The sequence below is a fragment of the Zootoca vivipara genome, chromosome 3, assembly GCF_965207765.1.
Source record: "Zootoca vivipara chromosome 3, rZooViv2.hap1.1, whole genome shotgun sequence".
Classification (NCBI taxonomy): Eukaryota; Metazoa; Chordata; class Lepidosauria; order Squamata; family Lacertidae; genus Zootoca; species Zootoca vivipara.
In genome coordinates this window covers 93,506,800-93,530,952 of record NC_142586.1, presented here as the reverse complement: position 1 = coordinate 93,530,952, position 24,153 = coordinate 93,506,800, and the positions used below count along the sequence as shown (strand labels likewise).

Here is a 24,153-nt window from a genome sequence, read left to right as displayed (position 1 = left end):
TCTGTAAAACTTTATCAAAAGGACCTGAAAGGGTTTTGAAATATAGACTCTGACATATGAGAATATGTCATAATGTTTTCATCTCATACCCAACTACTGAAATGTGTATGTTTTAAAATGGAAAAATGTCCTATTGTTGTCATTTTCTTATTGTATGAAACATGCATGAAAAACCTGATTCCTTTATCTGCTTCCATATGCATATATTATACAAAAATGACATTGGGATTCTAATTCCATGCTCAAAAGACTGTGATCCTCATAGACAAGAATGGACCATGATATGGTTATGTTGATAAAACCAACACAGAAGGAAGCATAAATGATTCCCAAAGGCATCTATTCTCCTGGCTGGTGTTCTATCAATCTGGTACATTATTCAAAGCCATAGAACTTGCTTTTATGCAACGAAATGCTTACCCTGGTTATGTTTACAGTAGAAACATTATGTGCAAAGGCTCACTTAACTGTAGAACATTGACTAGAGCAGGCATCCCCAAACTGCGGTCCTCCAGATGTTTTGGCCTACAACTCCCATGATCCCTAGCTAACAGGATCAGTGGTCAGGGATGATGGGAATTGTAGTCCAAAACATCTGGAGGGCCGAAGTTTGGGGATGCCTGGACTAGAGCATAGAGTATGTTAGTAATTTATGTTAGTATAAATTTTTGCACATTTTCCACTTCATGGACCTCTTGATGCAACATTTTTTCATATACCTGTAGTTCTAGTGTCATATCAAGAAAAGACTATTTTTTTAAAAAAAAATATCCTGGTGTACACCTCCGTACATTGGGATTAGCTCAGTGAGACTATCTGCTTTGCATGTAGAAGTTCCCAGCTTCAATTCCAGGGATCTCCAGAGAGGGCAGAGAGAGATTCCTTGCCTGAAATCCGGTCAGTAAAAACAATACTGAACCAATAATGAAACAATAATGAACCAATAGCCTTGATTCAGCGGCAGCTTCATATGGATTTTGCTGCTAACTATACTGTTATCTGCACACTGATGAACACAAAATAAAAAGAACAGAAAAAACAACAGCCCAAACTACCAACGAATAACCCCCCCCCTCCCTGCCTCCCTCTAAGTTGATGGTTGTCACCACATATACGAAAATAGATTCCATAATTTAAGTATGGGCTGTGGGAAGGAGTATATCCTTTTATTTGTCCTGAGTTTTCCACTACTCCACTTCATTTGATGAGTCTACGTTCTGGTAATTTTATGCATGTCTGTCATGTTCTTCATCCCCAATTGCCTTTTTCTAAATGAAATACGTAGCTGCAAACTTTAGAACCTTTCCTCACAGGAGAGCGGATCCAGCCCTTGCTGATTTTGGTTGCCGTTTTCTTCCATTTTCTCAGCTGTACAATATCCTTTTTGAGATGCAGCAACCAGAACAACTGTATGCACAATATTCCAAGTAAAGACATTATGACACCGGCAGGTTTATTTTCCTTAATAATCCCTAACATGCAATTTCAAAAGGTTACCCACCATGGCCCTATGATGTGAGGGTTGCTTGCTCCACTGCACACGGCCTTACACTTAACTGGATTTGACCATAATGCCCATTCCACAGGTCTGGAAATATTTGGTTGGAGCTCTTCAAAATCCCTTTTTGTTGTTACCACCTGAATAATTTGGTATCATTTGCAAACTTCGCTACCTTGTGGCTCATTTCTAACTCCAGAAAAAGTTACGAACAAGTGAAATTGCATGGGTCTCACTCCCAATACAGATCCTTTGAGAACTGAACTTCTTACATTCTTTTATTGTGATAACTTATTTATTCATTCCTATTCTCTGCTTCTTATTCTAAATTTGCTCAGAAGCCTTTTTTGGCAAGAGCCTTGTCAAAACTTATTTCAAAGCCCAGCCACACAAAGTCCACTGGGTCACTTCTGTCTTTATGCTTTCTAATACTGTCAAATAACTCTGAAAGACTAATGAGACTACCTTTTCAATAGTCATATTGATTCTTCATCAGCAATACATTCTTCTATATTCTTTATATTATCTTTAGTAATGCTTTCCGCAAATTTTCCCAGAACTGATTTAAGCTAGCTGGCCTGTAATTTTCCTGTTTCTTGCTGAATCCCTTTATTAAAAACTTGTGTTACATCATCTGCTTTCCACTTCTCAGGTACAGAGGCCAATTATAGGTACAATTTGTATCTTTTTGTTGGCAGTTGAGCAATTTCAATGCAATAGTCGAACTTTTAAGCTTTTTCTTTAACAACTACTTCTAATCTCATCACTTTTATTATTTTTTATTAAACCAATTTCAAAAGCAGTTTTCCATGCTGCATGTGGTCTGGTATATGAGGAAATCTAATCTAAGGCTCCATATGGTTCAATTTTGATGGCTTTTTAAAACAATTCTCCATATCAGGTATACAGAAAGATAATTTTATACAAGTTAACATAGTAATATGATTGAGATTTGAAGTTCTCTGCTATTAGTTTACTTTGCTTGCTTGAAACATTTATATCCTGTCTTCCCTAAATGTTCAAGCTTGCCAGTACAAGGGGGTAATTCATATAAAATAAAAACTGGAACAATTTTGTGCTATAAAACATCAACAAATACAATAAAAGACTAAAAGCATAATTCAAAAGAAGAAACAACGCAGTAGAAGACTGGAAGAGCAATCCATAAGAACAGGAATAAAACCAATCAAGCAGCTTTTAAGAAAGGCACTAAAAATTGACATTTCTTCCCCAAAGGGAAGGTCAACCATGCACTGGAGTGAAATCCCATCAGGATTAGCAGCATGCTGGAGTTTTCTGTTCAAAATCTGGACACTATCACCAAAAGAGTCCCCTCCCTGGTCTCAGCTATACAAGATTTGGGGAAACACAGGGTGGGGTGGGCTCTGCAGATGAACTTAGGTATGTGATCATTCGATAAGGTGGTCCTTTGGGTCCAAGGCCTATAGAGCTTCAAAGGTGCATTACTAGTGTTTTGAAGTGAGCCTGGAAATAAACTGGGGGAAATGCAGCCCAGTAATGATGTAATATGCTTCTGATCACAAGCATTCTTCAAAGGCAAGCACCATGTGATGAAACACTTTGAAGTACTTCAGAAGTGATGTTATTAAGACAAGTATCACAATGGGCATACTTGAATTAGATTTTACCTGCCTACTGCAGGATTAGAGATAGTTGGTCCACCAGTCTTAAGTGTGGCATCAGCACATCTGGTCATAGATGTCACCTGAGCATTCAGGGTCAATACTATATACATAGGCATTCCCAGACTATGAATCTGTGCTTTCCAGAAAACACCACAGGGCTGAATCCTGATTCCTGGAGTAGCTATTCTGCTGACCAGAATCTCATCTGTCTTCTTTGCATCAAGCCTTATTTTTTTAGCCTCCATCATTACTGGCTCCAGAACTTCAACAGCATTTCTGGAATGTGATGAAAATGAGAGATAAGAGTTGGGCATCATCTCTAAATTGGTGGCATCACAATTCAAATCTCCTGACAAGCCCTCACAGTCATTTCACATGGGATCCTAAGGTAACCCAGATAGGCCAGCAGCCAACAGGTATCCCATAAGTACCACCTTCTGAAATTTCCTCTTTGGTGAAGGTGTGGAAACATCTAATATAGTTTCCCAAAGCCTCAAGTCAGAGAGGAGCTCCAGAATAATACCAAATGCCACTGAGATTTCTTGAACAACCAGCAAGGATAACCTTCCCTTGTTCAGGTGTGTGCCTGTGTGGTTTTTATACTTTCATTCATTCTGCAAACAAAATAAAATAACGGAATATGTATCCTGAACAAATAACTTGGCAGAACAAAACAAATGTAATTGCATAGGTCAGGGCTACTTTAATATGTGAAAAGATTTCTGATGGTGATGAGTCATGCATTAGGTCAAAGCCAATTCAATAACTGGCATTTGAAGACAGCTGTCTGGCTTCTATTTAACTCTGGTCAAAAATGCCCAGCCAAATTTTTATTTATTTTTTGTTAGCATGTGTATTATCTCCTCTCCTCTTAAAGATGTTAATGTTATTTCACTTTAACTCCCCACTTTAACTCTGCCTTTTAAACCCAAACCCTTTTGCAGTGGACTTTATAGTGGCTAGGCAACAATTGAATCGGATAGAACTTTCCCTCTGCTATTCCTGGCCTTCACCCACAGAGTGATACCAGTGTCACTCTACTAGCATGTAGCTTCCAGCTCCAGACTGGTGCAGCAGTTTACCTGCCTGCCCGCCTTCTGCCCCAGCATGAGTGTCAAGGCTGTCGTGGTTCCACTGCTTCATTACACATCACCACTTTTAATCAACCTGCTAGTCCCCAGCCAGGTATCCTTGAACATTGAAACATTAAATCCACTGTTTAAAAATGTGCTTTGGGAAATTATGTTTCTGAAAGGACTGAGTAGGAAGCTTAGAGAATCCTTACAGAGATAAGTGTCAGAAGCATTTGCAAATAGATCAATAAATGAAATAGACCTGGAGAGGTTTTTATCTTTATAATGCTAGTAGAATTTTTTTTTTTTGGAAATAACAATAGACGATAAAGAGATGGAAGATGGATGGTGTTGATAGTAGATTATTCAGCTACAGGAAAGTATTTGTTCCCACTTTTATTTTATTTTAAAGGAATGCTTTCACTTCTTCTTTACAGTCTGTTGCTGAAAGATATCACTTTTGTACAATAATGAAAATATTTCCACTCGTGTAAAGTATTTCTACTTCTCTCATCCAGCAAGATGCTGTATATAATTGCAGGTGATGTTAAGACTCTTCTTTCTTTCAGCATGTGCTGAAAGAATGTGCAGCATGTGCTTTCTTTCAGCCAAATGGCAAGCTACTCTTTAATCCCAGAGAGTGTAAAAGCGGGTTGACTAGCAAGGAGATTTACTGAAAGAAAAATAATTTAGACAAATCGCAGAGTATGCATGGATAGGTATAACATCTTACTTAAGATCAGATCTGTATACAGTATATCTATGCCCAATGTGTGTGAATGTCTATACACAGATGTGCCAATCCAAAAATTGATGCATGCTCCCATTTTTATATGGCTCCCTTGTGCATGTAGAACACTCCATTTCAGTAGAGGGATTTCCTCATGCAAACAATGGATTATTTAAATGAATAGACTAACCTGTTCAAGTTACGGGATACTTTTGCTTTTATGGGATTGCTTTGTATCCATTTCATACTTTGCCTGAAACAATTCGCAGAATCTGAGAGAAAAGGATAATGTAACAACCAGAGAAATTTGCATTTGGTGAACTGCTTTATGCTGCAATACCTGTATGAACATTTACAGGACAGAATTTCCCAATGACTCTAAATGCTTATTGTAAGGGTGACTCCCTACAGGGAGCCAGCCCCCATCATCCTAACGTCCACCTCGCCAAGCCCAGGGAGCAGCAGTGGGTCTGAAGCAGCCAGGGGAGAGGGGAGAGACTCGGAGGGAGAGAGAAGCCAGCGTGCGGAATGATGGGAAAGCTCAGGGGAGGAGAGATGTAGGCAAGGGCTCAAGGATGCAGGAGAGCCATTCCACCGCCTTGAGCTCAAGGGGGAGGCATTTTGGGGTGCCCCGACTACTTTGCTGGCGTAGGAACAGATGTACGTCATTGCCAGATTCTGATTCGGACTGAGAGGTCATGTTTTAAGCTATCTCTGCACTGTAAATACTTTGCACAATAAAAGGCTTTAAAGACAAACTGGACTCAAGCGGAGTTACTCTAGAGTAGCCGCGACGACCCTCTGACACTTGTGATAAACATCCATTTTTCTTTATACCTGTTTTGAAAACAATTTATCTAATTCAATGATCTATTATTCCTTACATTTCAACTGTGACTTTTGTCACTGAACAAATTATTTACTGCTGGCTTAAAATGCCCATAATTGTAGTAGATGTCTAAATTAATAGTCCACATGAATGAGAAAGAGGTCATTTTTTATGCATTGAAATCTTTATGGTTGTAATTATCATTTGATAAATGAGCTTACAAAGGACATTGAGAAACAATTCATAGCCTTGCTTGAAGAATTAGGGTACAATAAGGTCACATCTACTCCATACATTTAAAGCATGTGACTTCCGAAAGAATTTTGGGAACTGTAGTTTAAAGGTGCTGGGAACTTTAGCTCTGTGAAGGAGTAAATTACAGAATTCTTTGAGGGAAGCCATGTGTTTTAAATGTATGGTGTGGTTGTGACCTGAGTGTAAATTCTCTTTAGCTGTTTGAAATGAAACAATTCCATTAACAATTCCAGAAAAATACAATGTTCTGTGAAGGTGAAAAGTTAGAAAGCTTTTCCATGTACAGTACATTGTCATCTTCCAACATGATGACAGAGGTCATGCTAAATATAGTAATAAAGCTACATGAGACTAAGTTATGAGCAGATGAAAACAGAAACATATTAAAGAGTATAGAATTAGAGCTAATTCTCTCTGAAGCATAATCTTAAACAGGCAAAGTGTGGTACAGTTTTGTGTTTAGATGTAGAAGGCAGAGGTTCACATTCCTGTTCTGCCATGAAACCCTCATTGTAGACCAGGCATCCCCAAACTTTGGCCTCCAGATGTTTTGGACTACAATTCCCATCTTCTCCGACCACTGGACCTGTTAGCTAGGGATCATGGGAGTTGTAGGCCAAAACATCTGGAGGGCCGCAGTTTGGGGATGCCTGTTGTAGACTTTGGCAAGTCTTTATCTCAGCCTGATCTGCTTTGCAAGATGATTGCAAGGGAAGAGCTGTGAAAAGTGACATAATGATTAAGAGGTGTCATGGATCGAGGTGTTGCAGAACTCACATGATGAGCAACAGTGCTCACGAGAAATGGATAAAAGAATTAAAGAAACAAGGGTGGGATTGTAAAAGGGGGGAAATCACAAAGAAAGTAATGGATTTGTTGTTGTTTAGTCGTTTAGTCGTGTCCGACTCTTCGTGACCCCATGGACCATAGCACGCCAGGCACTCCTGTCTTGCACTGCCTCCCGCAGTTTGGTCAAACTCATGTTCGTAGCTTCGAGAACACTGTCCAACCATCTTGTCCTCTGACGTCCCCTTCTCCTAGTGCCCTCAATCTTTCCCAACATCAGGGTCTTTTCCAAGGATTCTTCTCTTCTCATGAGGTGGCCAAAATATTGGAGCCTCAGCTTCACGATCTGTCCTTCCAGGGAGCACTCAGGGCTGATTTCCTTAAGAATGGATAGGTTTGATTTTCTTGCAGTCCATGGGACTCTCAAGAGTCTCCTCCAGCACCATAATTCAAAAGCATCAATTCTTCAGCGATCAGCCTTCTTTATGGTCCAGCTCTCACTTCCATACATCACTACTGGGAAAACCATAGCTTTAACTATATGGACCTTTGTCGGCAAGGTGATGTCTCTGCTTTTTAAGATGCTGTCTAGGTTTGTCATTGCTTTTCTCCCAAGAAGCAGGCGTCTTTTAATTTCGTGACTGCTGTCACCATCTGCAGTGATCAAGGAGCCCAAGAAAGTAAAATCTCTCACTGCCTCCATTTCTTCCCCTTCTATTTGCCAGGAGGTGATGGGACCAGTGGCCATGATCTTGGTTTTTTTGATGTTGAGCTTCAGACCATATTTTGCGCTCTCCTCTTTCACCCTCATTAAAAGGTTCTTTAATTCCTCCTCGCTTTCTGCCATCAAGGTTGTGTCATCTGCATATCTGAGGTTGTTGATATTTCTTCCAGCAATCTTAATTACGGCTTGGGATTCATCTAGTCCAGCCTTTCACATGATGAATTCTGCATATAAGCTAAATAAGCAGGGAGACAATATACAACCTTGTCGTACTCCTTTCCAAATTTTGAACCACTCAGTTGTTCCATATCCAGTTCTAACTGTAGCTTCTTGTCCCACATAGAGATTTCTCAGGAGACAGATGAGGTGATCAGGCACTCCCATTTCTTTAAGAACTTGCCATAGTTTGCTGTGGTCGACACAGTCAAAGGCTTTTGCATAGTCAATGAAGCAGAAGTAGACGTTTTTCTGGAACTCTCTAGCTTTCTCCATAATCCAGCGCATGTTTGCTATTTGGTCTCTGGTTCCTCTGCCCTTTCGAAATCCAGCTTGCACTTCTGGGAGTTCTCGGTCCACATACTGCCTAAGCCTGCCTTGTAGAATTTTAAGCATAACCTTGCTAGCGTGTGAAATGAGCACAATTGTGCGGTAATTGGAGCATTCTTTGGCACTGCCCTTCTTTGGAATTGGGATGTAGACTGATCTTCTCCAATCCTCTGGCCATTGCTGAGTTTTCCAAACTTGCTGGCATATTGGGTGTAGCACCTTAACAGCATCATCTTTTAAAATTTTAAATAGTTCAGCTGGAATATCATCACTTCCACTGGCCTTGTTATTAGCAGTGCTTTCTAAGGCCCATTTGACTTCACTCTCCAAGATGTCTGGCTCAAGGTCAGCAACCACACTACCTGGGGTGTGCGAGACCTCCATATCTTTCTGGTATAATTCCTCTGTGTATTCCTGCCACCTCTTCTTGATGTCTTCTGCTTCTGTTAGGTCCTTACCACTTTTGTCCTTGATTATGGTAATCTTTGTACGAAATGTTCCTTTCATATCTCCAATTTTCTTGAACAGATCTCTGGTTTCCCCCATTCTATTGTTTTCCTCTATTTCTTTGCATTGCTCATTTAAGAAGACCCTCTTGTCTCTCCTTGCTGTTTTTTGGAAATCTGCATTCAGTTTCCTGTATCTTTCCCTATCTCCCTTGCATTTTGCTTGCCTCCTCTCCTCCGCTATTTGCAAGGCCTCATTGGACAGCCATTTTGCTTTCTTGCATTTCCTTTTCCTTGGGATGGTTTTCGTTGCTGCCTCCTGTATAATGTTACGAGCCTCCATCCATAGTTCTTCAGGCACTCTGTCCACCAAATCTAAATCCTTAAACCTGTTCCTCACTTCCACTGTGTATTCATAAGGGATTTGATTCAGATTGTATCTTACTGGCCCAGTGGTTTTTCCTACTTTCTTCAGTTTAAGCTGGAATTTTGCTATAAGAAGCTGATGATCTGAGTTACAGTCAGCTCCAGGTCTTATTTTTGCTGACTGTATAGAGCTTCTCCATCTTTGGCTGCAGAGAATATAATCAATCTGATTTCGATACTGCCCATTTGGTGATATCCATGTGTAGAGTCGTCTCTTGTGTTGTTGGAAGAGAGTGTTTGTGATGACCAGCTTGTTCTCTTGACAGAACTCTATTAGCCTTTGCCCTGCTTCATTTTGAACTCCCAGGCCAAACTTGCCAGTTGTTCCTTTTATCTCTTGATTCCCTACTTTAGCATTCCAATCCCCTGTAATGAGAAGAACATCCTTCTTTGGTGTCATTTCTAGAAGGTGTTGTAGGTCTTCATAGAATTGGTCAATTTCACTTTCTTCAGCACCGGTAGTTGGTGCATAAACTTGGATTACTGTGATGTTAAAAGGTCTGCCTTGGATTCGTATCGAGATCATTCTGTCATTTTTGAGATTGCATCCCATTACAGCTTTTGCCACTCTTTTGTTGACTATAAGGGCCACTCCATTTCTTCTACAGGATTCTTGCCCACAGTAGTAGATATGATAGTCACCCGAACTGAATTCGCCCATTCCCTTCCATTTTAGTTCACTGATGCCCAGGATGTCGATATTTATTCTTGTCATCTCATTTTTGACCACATCCAGCTTACCTCCATTCATGGTTCTTACATTCCAGGTTCCTATGCAATATTTTTCTTTACAGCATCGGACTTTCCTTTCGCTTCCAGGCATATCCGCAACTGAGCGTCCTTTCGGCTTTGGCCCAGCCGCTTCATCAGCTCTGAATCTACTTGTACTTGTCCTCCGCTCTTCCTCAGTAGCATGTTGGACACCTTCCGACCTGAGGGGCTCATCTTCCAGCGTCATAACTTTTATATGCCTGTTGTCTTTGCCCATGGAGTTTTCTTGGCAGGGATACTGGAGTGGCTTGCCAGTTCCTTCTCCAGGTGGATCACGTTTAGTCAAAACTCTCCACTATGACCTGTCCATCTTGGGTGGCCCTGCATGGCAGAGCTCATAGCTTCTCTGAGTTATTCAAGCCCCTTCGCCACGACAAGGCATTGATCCATGAAGGGGAAAGTAATGGATAATGTAATGCAAAAGCCATTTCCTTCTGGCCAGACTGATTGCTGCTGCTGCTCAGCACTTTCTGGGCAAACTACAGAGATTCAGTTGACTAGGAAATGAAATGAAATAAAAGGAAGGGAAATAGCAGCTCTTTAGGGCCCAGGGATTTCTAACTCCTGGTGCTGAAACAAATCACTCCTCATTCACAACTCACCTCACTTGGTTGGCTTAAAAATGCTGAAAGGCAGGAGCTAGTTCATCAGCTACATGCTTTGCTTCCTAACATTCTTCCTGGAATTCCAACAGACTTGTTTCCCCACCCCCAATGAAAGATGATAGTCTGAACCCCCTTACAGGCAGGACCCTAGTGCAATTGCTCCAACTGCACCATTGATATTCTGGCCTTGCCTAGAATAACAGCAGTGTGATACAGATACTTAATTAAATTTCCGAGGCCCCTTAGACATGAGGCTTTGCTTAGTATAAAGTAGTAAAGATCCCTGGGTACTTCTAAAATTTATAGTGTTGCAGCCATCCCCCTAAGTTTAGGTTCAGCTCGCTAGGTCTTTAGTAAGATTGTTTCCTTAGCAAATGTAGCATTTTAAGGAAAATGTGCAAAGTTTTGTGCAACAATATATTTTGTTCACTTCTTGAAGGCTAGCTGCAGATCATATGCCTCTGCTTTAAAGTTCTTCTGCAATGCTTACATTCAGTTGATGTTGATGATAGTGCTGCCAGCTGGCTGCAGACTACAGCAGTGGCCTAAGAATGTTAAGAGGAAGACTTAAACAATTTCACTAATGTACTGGAGTCAATGAAATTGCTTACCCTGTAATTGAAAGCAGTGTTAAATACTCACGACAGGTTTATCCTCACGTAACCTCAAAATGCCTGGAACACTAAGTCCGTGTCATTGCAGTCAGCTTGGTCTACCACTAGGTGACAATGCTTAACTTAGAAAATATGGAGGTGTGCAAAAATTCACATTAGTCAAAAGTGCAAAACATGAGGTCAACCTTCTTAGCATTTTAAAAAGAATTGTATTCAAAGCTTTGCCAGTCCTGGTGTCAAGGTTGGCCTTAGGCATTTCTGATATCCAAAATATTAAAATGGCACCTACCCTTTTGTCTGCACTGGATTCTTAGGAAGCCTAGACGAGGCTTCCTTCTCCCTACCCCAGTTTAATTTATGAAACTGTGCCAGCCCTTGCTGAAGTCCTGGTTTTGCCTTCTGTTACTTCAATGAGCCCTTGCCCTCAGAATGGATTCTTGGTGCTCATATACATTTCATCCTGAGCTTTCTGAACTCGCTACCAATACGTGGCCTCCTTTGCTGTCCCTTTTGAATAAAACCCTGTATCCTTAGTCAACTTCCTGCTGCTTCTTTGCAATTCCCACCTGGTAAGCATAGCATTGCCTCCTAGGGTTGGGTAGTGATGAATTCAGACCCAGTGCTAGACTATGACATCATTTCTTATCCCTGCCCATCAATGCTTCTGTGACCCTGAATATTGCAACTGTAAAGCAGAATTACTAAAATGTGCTATGTATTCCAGAATAGCAGCTATTTCATTCATTCATTCATTCATTCAAACAAACATTTTATATGCCACTTAACTATAACAGTTTCTAGGCTGTTTACAAAAGTACAATACAAAGAATAAAAACAAATGAAAACTATAAGATCAGACTGCCCTGAAGATCTCAATGATTGGGCAGGGATATAAGGGATTAGGCAGTTCTGCAGGTAGCCTCCTGCTTATAATATACAAAGCCTTAAAACAAACTTCCATTGTCATTTTTGTTCCACTTTTAATCTGTATACAACAAATGTATACTAGAATACTATACTTTTGAGCCATGCTGTATAGTGGATTGATAGTTAGCCCCCAGAAATTTCAGGCATTTGCCTTTTATTATTTGTCAGTGGTTCTCATTTCTTTTCAGCCAAATAGTAGTACGTTAACAACCATTGTCTGCAATTTAGAACTGGAGCTTTTTTTCTTTTGTCCTTTCTTTTTCTTTCTTGGTAAAACTGTTTTCCATAGATTTCAAAGAGTGCTGTGATTTCTATGGAATGGGCCAACATTGAGTAGCTATATCAAGTATTCAGATGTAGCCAAACTGGTTTTTTGAGCAAGCTGAATGTTTGTTTAAGACAGCATCCTTTGTGATTCCAGCTTTTAATTGATTACTGCTAAAATCCATTCAGTGGTAATAAGTGAATGTTAATGGACACATGAGTGTGCATGCAGAATATGTAAACTGTTTTTCACATGCTTAATACAAAAATAGTCTGGAATCAAATATTTTACAGTACAGTTGTATCATGTCTACTCAGAATTCAGTTACATTGAAGCATAGGTTTGCAACCCCAGTTGCAGAGTTTACCTGTGATTCTGGGATATCTGTGGCCTGCTTAACAAAAGGAGGAGGGGAATTGTGGATGCAACCCAGCTATTCTAAAGTATAATTGAGCTTTTTGCTAAATAATACTTTAGAATTATATGAATGAGCCCTCACAAGACCGTCTTGTGGCCAGGAGGAGAGTGGAAGCTTTTATTTGCACTTTAAAACTAACTGGACTTCCCCATTGTGTAAAAACTCAGGAACTCTAACTCAGGCATCCCCAAACTTCGGCCCTCCAGATGTTTTAGTCTACAATTCCCACCATCCCTGACCACTGGTCCTGTTAGCTAGGGATCATGGGAGTTGTAGGCCAAAACATCTGGAGGGCCACAGTTTGGGGATGCCTGCTCTAACTAGTTAAAACTGTGGTTTGTACAAACAAGTTAGGGTCCACCTGTGGTTCATGATTCTAGTCTGTTCACTAACTGGCGTTTGAACTTGGCAGAATTCCCCTGAATACAGATGAAATTAAGTACTCTTGGTGAGTTTAACATGTTTCTGGTCTTCTCTCAGCCATGCCAAAGCTGGAGAGAGAAAGGGGAGCTTTAAAGCTTACACACATAATGTTAAACCATCATATAGTATTATATTCAAACCAGGCAACTGAGTTCAGTGGGAAAGATTTAAGATTGTGCATGCCGTTGTCACAAAAATCAATGAAACGTACAAGTTACTTGCTTTTGGTAAGAAAGTTGGCTGAATTTTGGGCACATCGAGGCTTTCATTTGTATGCTTCATGGTTGAATTTCTTTCTACCAAAGTTATTGTTCTGCAAAGTTCATGATAAGTTCAGAGAAAAGGAATGGCCAACATTTTTCATGAATTGGAATGAAAAGTAAATAAAATATGATCCGTGTAAATCGGAAAGTTATATTTATGTGCAATTTTTTTTAAATAAAAAGGAACTTTGTCTTTTCAGGGGGGTCAGATATTGAATATTCTGATGTCTACAAACCAATGGTATGGTTCTGGATCCTTGTAGGCCTTGCATATTTTGCTGCAGTCCTGAGCATGATTGGTGATTGGCTACGAGTTATATCCAAAAAGACCAAGGAAGAGGTAAGGAACTTGAAGTAGTCTGACTATGACTCAAATATTTTCCTTTTTCTTTTTTACAAAGTTTAAGTTTGTAAGCCTAGTTTAAGAATTTTTACTTAGTTAATATCAAACAATGCTACAAAATACTACTACAAGACTGTAAAAACTGCTCTAGTAACTGCTTAATATTGTTGTCTACAGTTGCGTTTCTACAAACCTGATAAGAAGTTGTTCTGGCTGCAACACAATAAAACACATTCACACTTCTAGACATTTCTAGAGCTATTTTAGTCTTCGTTTAATAGATTCATAATTAGATATTGATGTGATTTATTTATTTATATAATAAACAGGATGTTTATTACAGTATAAGCTGATAGATGTTTTGAGCAGGTGAGACCCTATTTTCTCTCTCACACACACCTCACCTCTGGTCTTCTTCCATGCTCCAACTGAAACCACAGCGTTCTACATGTCCTGTTAGCTGACAGCCCCTTGTCAGCACATTGTTGTTGTTGTTGTTTAGTCGTTTAGTCGTGTCCGACTCTTTGTGACCCCATGGACCATAGCATGCCAGGCACTCCTGTCTTGCACTGCCTTCCGCAGTTTGGTCAAACTCATGTTCGTAGCTTCGAGAACACTGTCCAACCATCTTGTCCTCTGTCGTCCCCTTCTCCTAGTGCCCTCAATCTTTCCCAACATCAGGGTCTTTTCCAAGGATTCTTCTCTTCTCATGAGGTGGCCAAAGTATTGGAGCCTCAGCTTCACGATCTGTCCTTCCAGGGAGCACTCAGGGCTGATTTCCTTAAGAAATGATAGGTTTGATCTTCTAGCAGTCCATGGGACTCTCAAGAGTCTCCTCCAGCACCATAATTCATAATTCAGAGTGTAAATTAAAGCCTCAGCACATTCTGAGGCTTTAATTTACACTCTGTTTTTCATTTACAAACCAGTGTCCTTCTGAGTACTGTATGTAGAAATGTGTGGCTCTCTTCCACTTCCAAACTAATAAGCTCTCACCCACCTGAGTCTGCTATTCATACATGACCAGCAGGGCATGTAGAATCTTTTCTTCTAAAAGAAATTCTCCCGTTTAGGGTCCCAGAGAGCTATTTCACTGTCCCCCAGTTTTTCTTTTCCAATTGTGACTCTACGTTCCATGGCTACTAAGCCTGCTCAGTCCTTGCTTGTGAGAGGGTTGCCCCCTTAGGCTTTTAAAAATTATTTCTTTTTTACTTCTGCAAATCTCAGGGTTCCTGCAGATGTGCTGATAACTGCTTCTGGTTGTTTAATGGTCCCATTTGGGCTACAATCTGTCAGCATTCAAAAGCCAAGTTCATGGTTAGGAGTGCAGACGACGACATTAGTACTCAGCAGTAGGATGTAATTTACAATACTTGGACAATTCTTAAATATTTTTATACTCATCCCCCCCCCCAATTTCTGCTCCTTTAATTGGAACGTTTTGTTGCTGCAGCACTGAATCAAGCAATAGCTGCCAGCAGGTAAAGACATTAAGGTCCACAAATAATAACATATTGGAGATTCCGAGTCACAAGGTCGTTAGGCTGGCCTCGACCAGGACCAGGGCCTTCTCAGTACTGGCCCCGACCTGGTGGAACGCTCTGTCCCAGGAGACTAGGGCCCTGCGGGATTTGTCATCTTTTCGTAGGGCCTGCAAGACAGAGCTGTTCCATTTGGCCTTCGGACTGACGCAGTCTGACCCCACGGTTACCCTCCCCTAAGGTTTTATTTCATAATGGTTTTATCTTATTCATAGATTTTTAATTTTTAATTTGAATTTTAACATTTTATTAATCTGCGTTTTAACTGAATTGTTTCTTTTATACTTGTGTTGATATTATTTGTTGTTAGCCGCCCTGAGCCCGGTCTTGACTGGGAAGGGCGGGGTATAAATAAAAATTATTATTATTATTAAATTATTATTATAGCTGTTCAATACACTGTATTGCTTTTTAATTCTCTCTACTTTTAACCAAGTGATAATGATGATAATACTTCAGCTGAACAGCTAGACAGACATGCTCACTTCAGCAGCACATATACAAGAACAGTTAGACAGAAATAAAGAGTGGATGTGATAAGACCCAAAGGTTCAGTTGTGAGTTATATTTTCCACTTATCAATGAAATGCAAAGAGGTTGTAGTGATTGCAGCATGGTACATTCCCAGAATTATTGGTCCTTTGAGGTTCTCAGCGTGTAAATTTCTGAAAGGTTATACCAAATATTAAGATTAGTGATTTGTGAAAGTATGTATTTCCTATAATGTAAGCATTGGCCCACATTTATGGACCATTAATCCATTTTCTGATGGTAGAAAAAACGCATAGTATAACTGCTAGGGAGAAAGGCTGTGAATCTGGGCCCTGATCTGACATATGGCTCAGGGGTGTTAAATTCTTGTGTTCCTGTCACTTTTCCTCAAGATACTAGGACAAATCTTCCTGTGCTTCTGTTATAAAATTAATTGGAGTTCCTTAAAAGGACACCTGTTGTAAAGAGTTATATGGTTACAGTGTTTGGGACTTTTTTATTTTAAAAGGCAATTCGGGGCGGGGGGCGGGCATACAATTATGTATGGTATGGAGAAAGTGGATAGAGATAGTACTAGTTACAGGTAGGTAGCCGTGTTGGTCTGACGCAGTCAAAACAAAACAAAATGTTTTATTTTTATTTTTTGACTGGATAGAGATAGGTTTGTCTTCCTCTCATAATACCAGAACTGGGAGCCATCTATTGAAGCTGAACGATGGGAGTATCATGACATACAAAAAAAGGAAAAAGTACTTCTTCACACAGCTTATAGTTAAATTAGGGAATTAATTTTCACAAAATGTTGGGATGAGTGCTGACTTAGGTGGCACTAAAAGTGTACCAGACAAATTGATGAGAGGGTAAGGCTGTCAATAGACACTACCGGTAGTCATGGTGGTCGGGTAATGTCTCCAATATCAGAGGCAGCATGTCCCTAAATAGCATATATTAGTTTTAGGCTTTCTGGTTGCATCTGGTTGGCCATCTCAGGAAACAGGATGCTGTGCCAAATAGGCCTTTGGTCTGGTCCAGCAGCGCTCTCCTTATATTCTTATGATAATAATAATTTATTATTTGTACCTCACCCATCTGACTGGGCTGCCCCAGCCACTTTGGGGTACTTCCAGCATATATAAAGACATAATAAAACATTAAACCTTAAAAAGCTTCCCTATAGAGGGCTGCCTCCTGATGTTTCCTAAATGTTATATAATTACTCCTCACCGTAACATCTAATGGGAGGGCATTCCACAGGGTGGGCACCACTACCAAGAAGGCCCTGTGCCAGATTCCCCATGAGACATTCTTACAGGCTATTTGGATACTATTTCATTCTCATTATTAAGAAACACTGGGCAATATCTGGTGCCCTTAATCCATTAGCGGAAGGATTTATACTTGTGCAATGGAATGTTGCCTCCCCAAATCTGCTCTAGAGGATGGGGGATGGGACCCAGAACAGATTGGGAGGGGGCAAAGGGAGAGGAGATGTGGGAAAGTTATGTTGTGCAAGTGTAAATCGTTGTGCTGATGGAACTTTAATTACTATTATTATTATAAATACCCCGCCTATCTGACTGGGTTTCCCCAGCCACTCTGGGCAGCTTCCAACAGAACATTAAAATACAATAGTCCGTCAAACATTAAAAGCTTCCCTAAACAGGGCCACCTTCAGATGTCTTCTAAAAGTCTGGTAGTTGTTTTTCTCTTTGACATCTGGTGGGAGGGCGTTCCACAGGGCGGGTGCCACTACCGAGAAGGCCCTCTGCCTGGTTCCCTGAAACTTGGCTTCTCACAACAAGGGAACCACTAGAAGGCCCTCAGCACTGGAACTCAGTGTCCGGGCAGAACGATGGGGGTGGAGATGCTCCTTCAGGTATACTGGACCGAGGCCATTTAGGGCTTTAAAGGTCAGCACCAACTTAGTCCTAGTTTGGATGTTGTTGTTTAGTCGTTTAGTCGTGTCCGACTCTTTGTGACCCCATGGACCATAGCACGCCAGGCACTCCTGTCTTGCACTGCCTCCCGCAGTTTGGTCAAACTCATGTTCATAGCTTCAAGAACAATTCACTTTTAGGCTATTCTACTCCTTTTGCATCACTTACCTGCTTTCAGTTCTAGATTGCTCTTTCTATCTTAATTCCTCAACCTGGCCTCTGATAATCTGGCAATGCCCCTTATCTGGTTTTTACTCTCAAATCTGTGTCGTCATCCCTTGAGAGTATCTTGGTACTTGTATCCTGGAATGGAAATTGATGAAGATTTCAGCTGGTTGCATGGTGTCCACATACCCCACCTCATGAGTAGTAAGCTATACTAAGGTAGAAAGAAAAGAGAGACAAGTGAGTCACAAAAACTACATGGCGTAGTTTTTAAATGCTATTTTGCATACTACTGAATAACATTGCCGAATAACATATGCTGGGAACAAAGAACAAGGAGGGGGTGTTACTTTCATGAATGGCTTGCTGTGGAGTTCCTGGAAGCATCTGTTTGGTCAGTGTTTAGAAAAGGATTCTGAAGTAGATGGATATAAGAAAGAACTTAAGCAAAACCCTGTTGGATATCTACTCCACTCTAGCATTGTGTTTCAACAGTGGCCAAGCAGATGCTTCTGGGAAGCCCTGTCTCATTGTTTACCTCCCAGCAACTGGCATTCAGAGGCACATTGCCATTTATTCCATTAGCCTGGAGGGTAATACCCGTCAACAGATCTGTCCCCCAGAACTGTATTCAATTCTATAAATTAATTATGTATTCATCCAGCTTAAATATGCTGCCAACCCACTTCATTGGGTGATGCATGAGTTCTAGTATTATTATGCATATTTTTTAAATAAAGCTCTAACATAATACTCACAAGCTGTCTTTTTTCTAAAAGTGACACTTTGGCATAGAAAAATATATACGGTATATCCTACCACCTCTCTTTCTCATCTGATCCAACTGGATTCTTACACTCTTAAATTATTGCACCTTTATTTTAAGGGCCCTATGTTGTGTGTACAACTATTTTTTCCCCTTCTATGCTCATTGTTGAATAAGACATAGCATGGCATTAATTGTTGCTGGACCAAAAGTTACACTTAACATGGCCAGGCTGCTTGGAATGGGGTGCCATGTTGAATGCTTTCTGTCAGAGGTTCCCTGCTCCTGGCATAGAAATTCACAGTGTGATAGTAGTGATCCATGTGATTAGCAGTTCTTACTGTTGTTGTTAACATTTATTTACTGTACTGTACTGTATATAGCTCCATCACCGTACATGGCTGCATACACAATTTAAACAGGAACTTTTACCCCAAAGGGCGTACAATCTAAAAACTGTGCTGTCCAGAATGGCGATAAATGTAAACCAGCCACTGTGTTGATTAATAACCTTAGTCAGTGAAATGTGTGCTCTGACCCTTAAAAAGGAAGGAATTTGTTTAGGTACATTAAGTGCTTCAATTACAGTACTTTTCTTTTGTCTACTCAGTGCACTGTTACTTGAGAAGGGACTATAACACAAAACTGTGCCAAACCTAGTTTGTTCAGCAACTGCAACAAAGGTGTTTTCACATCATTATCTTTCTCACTTTTGCAGTCTAAACAAGTGTATTCACTGTTTCTACAGAAATGAAAACCATATTGTACTTTAGTTCATGTTTCCTTTACTAAAGCAAGATACTGTTACATAATGGCTTTCATGTGGACTCCCCACCCCCTTTTATTCCAATTATATGAAGTCAAGGTACCACAGCAAACTTTCTGCTGTAAATCATATATATCTATTTCCTCTTGAAATGCCTAGACCCATTTGGCATTCCTTTAATCCAGAACACTAGCACTTTCAATAAACAAACCCATTCATCACAATGGTTTTGGAACTATTGTTGGCAGTAAGTACAGAGTAAATTCTATGATTTTTTTTGTGTGTGTGTTGCCTGGAAGCTCTAATGCATTGCTTTAACATGCTACCTTGGATTTTTTTTTTTTAAAAAAAGAAGGAAATTACATAAAAGTGTTTTGATTTATTTTGTTGGAGCATTTGTATTCTTTTGTAGGCAGAAGCTTTTCTGCCTTGCAAGCTCCCAGCACATAAAACAAGCTCTTTTATATATATATTTCCTATGTGCCCTGCCAATATAGGATTCTTCCTTGCAATTGTGTTTGGCAGTCACTGAAGAATTAACTTTCGCTTTTGGTGAAAGGGGAGTCGATTCTTTATGCAGCAATACTATTAAATATTGCCAGTCCTAAGTCCAAATAGCTTGCAAACATCATCATAGTCTTCATGAGGGCAGCCCTGTGTTCTTTAGTTTGTTGTAGCTAGAATCAAAAGGTGACTTGGATGAATGTAGAGAAGGAAGAAAACAAGACAGGGAGCTTGGCCACAGTGTGTAGCAGTAAGGTTGCTGGGACCAATCATGCTGGAAGTGCAACAGCTGAGATCATTCCATGTGTGACTTAAGGGTTAATTCTGCTATCAAGAAGTCAGCTAACCAAGAAGGGATGGTGGAGCAGCCAAGCAAAGTGGTGTGATTTTTGCTGAGGAAGCACACAACCGGATTGGCTGGGTCATTCTGAGATTATTTTCCTTTGCTGTAAAGCTATTGGAGGGCTCAGCACTGCCAGAAGAGGGGCTCACTCTGGGGTACTCTTGGACCCAGCTTTGCTACTTAGGAAACTGGTGGTGACCATTGTGCATGTGGAGAAGGGCTAAAATCAAGCACCCTGCCACTCTCATCTATGTCATTGAATAAAAGCAAGAAATTTCACACAGAGAGAAAGATAGCAATCCTGAAGCAGCTGTGGCCAGACATATGCAGTGGACTCTTTTCCCTGTGAGCAAATGTTTCGTAGGATTTTAAGCACCATTAAATTTATGTGGAAGAATTAACTCTTGCCTATGGAAATCACTCAGAGATCAAAGGCTAAGGTTTGGCTGGGAAGTCGGGAATCATGTAGAAACACAAGAGGACACCTGTTGTTTATCTTCATGATTCATTGCTCTGGCGTGGTCTCCTTTCAGTCAACCTCTACACAGCACATATAATTCTATTAAGTCTTCATATCCACTGTGACTGGGCTGTTCAATCGCTCCTAAAGGAGAAACACACCTCAATTATCCTGTCCTCAGAGGAAGCTGCCTGTCACAAATTTTTAGCTCTAGCTTGTTTGCTTCCAATCATGGTGTAGGCTCCTCTGAGGATGAGTAATATTTACACCTTGTAAAAGTAAACCACCCTAGGTGTAACAGTGAATTGTGCTTTCCATCTTAAAACAGAAAAAGTGTGCCTTGCTTATCAGAAGTGTGAGAAACACTGATACGTTCACAAGTGCAGAAGAGAGAGGCAAGTGGATATATAATAAAGCATTTATTGCTTGTAAGGCTTTTCGTTACTAAACAAGACAAATGTAGTCTATATGTTATGGCAGCCTCATGTCCCTAGCATTCATTTTTAGCATTACTCCCTCTCAGGGGTTTCATGTTCTTTATTCTACTATTCAATTACTCAAGCACCAATTTGCTTTTTTGATATTGTGGCCCATTGGTTTGTTTCAGTAGGTGTTGTCCCTTTCCTGGGCAATCAAGGGCTGTACAACACACATTGATCACTCAATTGCCTATCAAAAATATGTTAAGATCAGGAAGCTTAATTAGATGGAATGAGATTTCTGATGAAGCTCAATTTCAGAGGCAGTGGAGTGCCTCATTTCCTTAATATGCAGTTTTCAAATCATGTAGTCCTCCATTTTTTAATACTGTTAAGTAAGTAGCGTGGAGATTAGACTTCATTATTATCATTGATGAGGATGATATTATCTTAAGTCAGAAGTAGGGGAACTTTGTCTGTAGGCCACGTTCCCTTGTGGACAATCTTTTTTAGGTGTTGGGACCATAAAGTAGACAGAGCAACACATGCAAAATTTGCCATTATACAGTAGGCTACTTTCTGCAGACACTCCTTATTCTCTAGCTAAGTGTTATCAGAGATCAAGGACACAATCCAGCCAAGGAGGTCATGAAGCAGGGTTAGGCTTTTTTTGCAACTCTGGGTTCTGAGGCAGGCAGAGTGGGTGAATATTATATATATTTCTCTCTCTCTCTCTCTCTCTCTCTCTCTCTCTCTCTCTCTCTCTCTCTCTCTCTCTCTCTATATATATATATATATAATATGGTGTGTGTGTATATATATATATATGTTTCTATATATAAGAACCTTTGAATATAAATTCATATTAAGGAATGAAGATATATATTCATTTAATAATTCATATATATATATATATATATATATATATATATATATATATATATATTCTCTCTCTCTCTCTCTCTCTCTATATATATAATACACGGTGTGTGTGTGTGTGTGTGTGTGTGTGTGTGTGTGTGTGTGTGTGCTTTAATGCCCCCGGGTGATAGCCAACCAAGTATGAATAACATTTGATATCACCCAAGTCATTAAAATATGATACAATTACTAGTTACAATCTCACTAAACCAACAGAACACAGCACAGATCAATGACACAAGGTAGTAAAATCTCAAAAGCAGCATGAAATTCATTACATCAAATAGTTTTAACCTGTCACCTAAAACAATTCAAAATGGGCACCAGACAAATGTCACTTGGAAAGGTATTTTGCTACTAGCGGTAGGGTACAGTAAACTCTCTCCAGTTGCCACATGTCTGACTTCTGAAGTTTGGACTCAAGACAAAAGGTATCAAAAGAAGATACTGGTTATTGGACAGATTCGTATGGGAGCAGATAATCCTTAGTTACCTAGTTTGCATGTTGACAGGAACACACAAAAGCAAACTGAGTAAGACATTGTTGCTCAAGCAAGGCTTTACTGGAAAAAACAGTTTATTCTCCTTCCCCTCTAGATTATCAAAGAGCTATTCTGGTTGGGGGGAGGGTCAGTCCAGGGTTGTTGTTGTTGTTGTTGTTGTTGTTGTTGTTGTTGTTGTTGTTGTTGTTAGAGTTTGTGTGTGGCCACCTATGCTGAGGTTGCAAAATGTAGTTCACCTGCATGGTGGACCAGTGAACTGCATGTCGCAGCCATTGCATATGCCATTTAGTAATTTATTTCTTGTACCCCACCCATCTGACTGGGTTGCCCCAGCCACTTTGGGCAGTTTCCAACAGAGTGGAAAAGAACACGACACAATATCAAATATTAGCAGCTTCCTGAAACAGGGCTGCCTTCACATTTCTCCCAAAAATCACATAATTGTTTATCTCTTTGATATCTGGCCCGAGGGGAATCCACAGGGTGGGTACAGTACAATTACCTGCTAAGTTGAAGCTCCAGGAACTCCTGGTAACATGACCCCCAGAGATAGGAAATAGCCTCTTTTAGGGACAGCAGATTATGGACTCCAGTACAGAAGAAGAGCCCCCCCCCCCCAATCACTGTGAGTTTGGCAGTAGTAGACCAGATCATCTGAGTTATCTGAAGAGCCAACCTTTCAATTGCCCAAGACTCCATATTCATTCATTCTCTCTTGACTGAGACAACAATAGACTCTCCAGGAGATAACAGAATCCAGAGGTGTACTAGATTAAAGGCCAGTAAGGGAATGGTATTTTGACATACCAAAGGCCTATCTATGTTCTTCCCCAGAGATTTACAGAACAGGGTGGTGGTTTTTTTCCTCTCCAATAAGGAGCTGTCCATAGTACTGAAGTTCATGTATCTGGCCAACTTCCTGCCTTACTTCTTCATTTCCTTGTCATACTTCACCTTTGGTCCAGGCATCTGCTTTCAAGTCACTGCTGATTGCTGCTTCCAGGTGACCTGTCTCTGCCCAGTCCCTGAGGACTGTGATTAGCAGGAGTAGCTGTTTGTGTACCCCAAATAACCAGGCAACTAGGGTTGATTTGGGGTGGCTTTTCAGGTTACGAAATAAGATTGTGCCATATTGAGATGGAGCAGAAACTACCTACACCAGTAATCTTCTCAGTTGCCTCATTTTTTTCATAAGCTGAAATGCAGTCATTTCCCACTACCTTTAATTTTTTTTGTGAATCGAAACCAAGCTGACTGGGGAAACACCCACAGCCCAAGAGCGAAGGGGATGGATAAGTTTGCATACCTTTCATTTTGATGGGCTGGTGCCACTTTTAATCACAGTGCATTCCAATCACCATGATTTAGGGAAGAGATGTTGAAGTAAGCATGTGGGTCATCATTCTGCTGCAAGTTTTGGGTGTGCGTGTAGGATAAGCATTGGAGTTAGATTATTGGGGCAGCCTGCTTCTTCTCCTCTCCTTTCAAACTTGAAGGATTATTGTCCAAATAACAACAGAAAGAAAGTGGGAAAGTGTGGAAGTTTTGGAATTATGGAGTCTGAATCAGCCACAAAACTGGATGGCTTATTTGTGTATTGAACAAAACTTACAGCCTTTTGTTCATGGTAACCTCATCAGAGGAACAAGGGGGTTCTTGATGGACCTACTTGTCCATCAGTGAAGCAATAGATGGTTAGCTTGTGTGTTCGAAATTTATTCCCATCCCTCACAACCACCCAGATGGAT

At 40.4% G+C, this 24,153-nt stretch overlaps 1 protein-coding gene across 2 annotated transcripts in view; it reads left to right on the top strand.

The window, feature by feature from the left end:
- Nucleotides 1-24,153, top strand: part of KCNK2 (potassium two pore domain channel subfamily K member 2) — a 93,934-nt gene that overhangs the window by 61,631 nt on the left and 8,150 nt on the right. For both annotated transcript variants that reach the window (XM_088666686.1, XM_035111326.3), the window contains exon 6: nt 13,446-13,585. In XM_088666686.1, the coding sequence (XP_088522812.1) occupies nt 13,446-13,585 (140 nt within the window). The remainder of the gene's footprint in view (nt 1-13,445; nt 13,586-24,153) is intronic.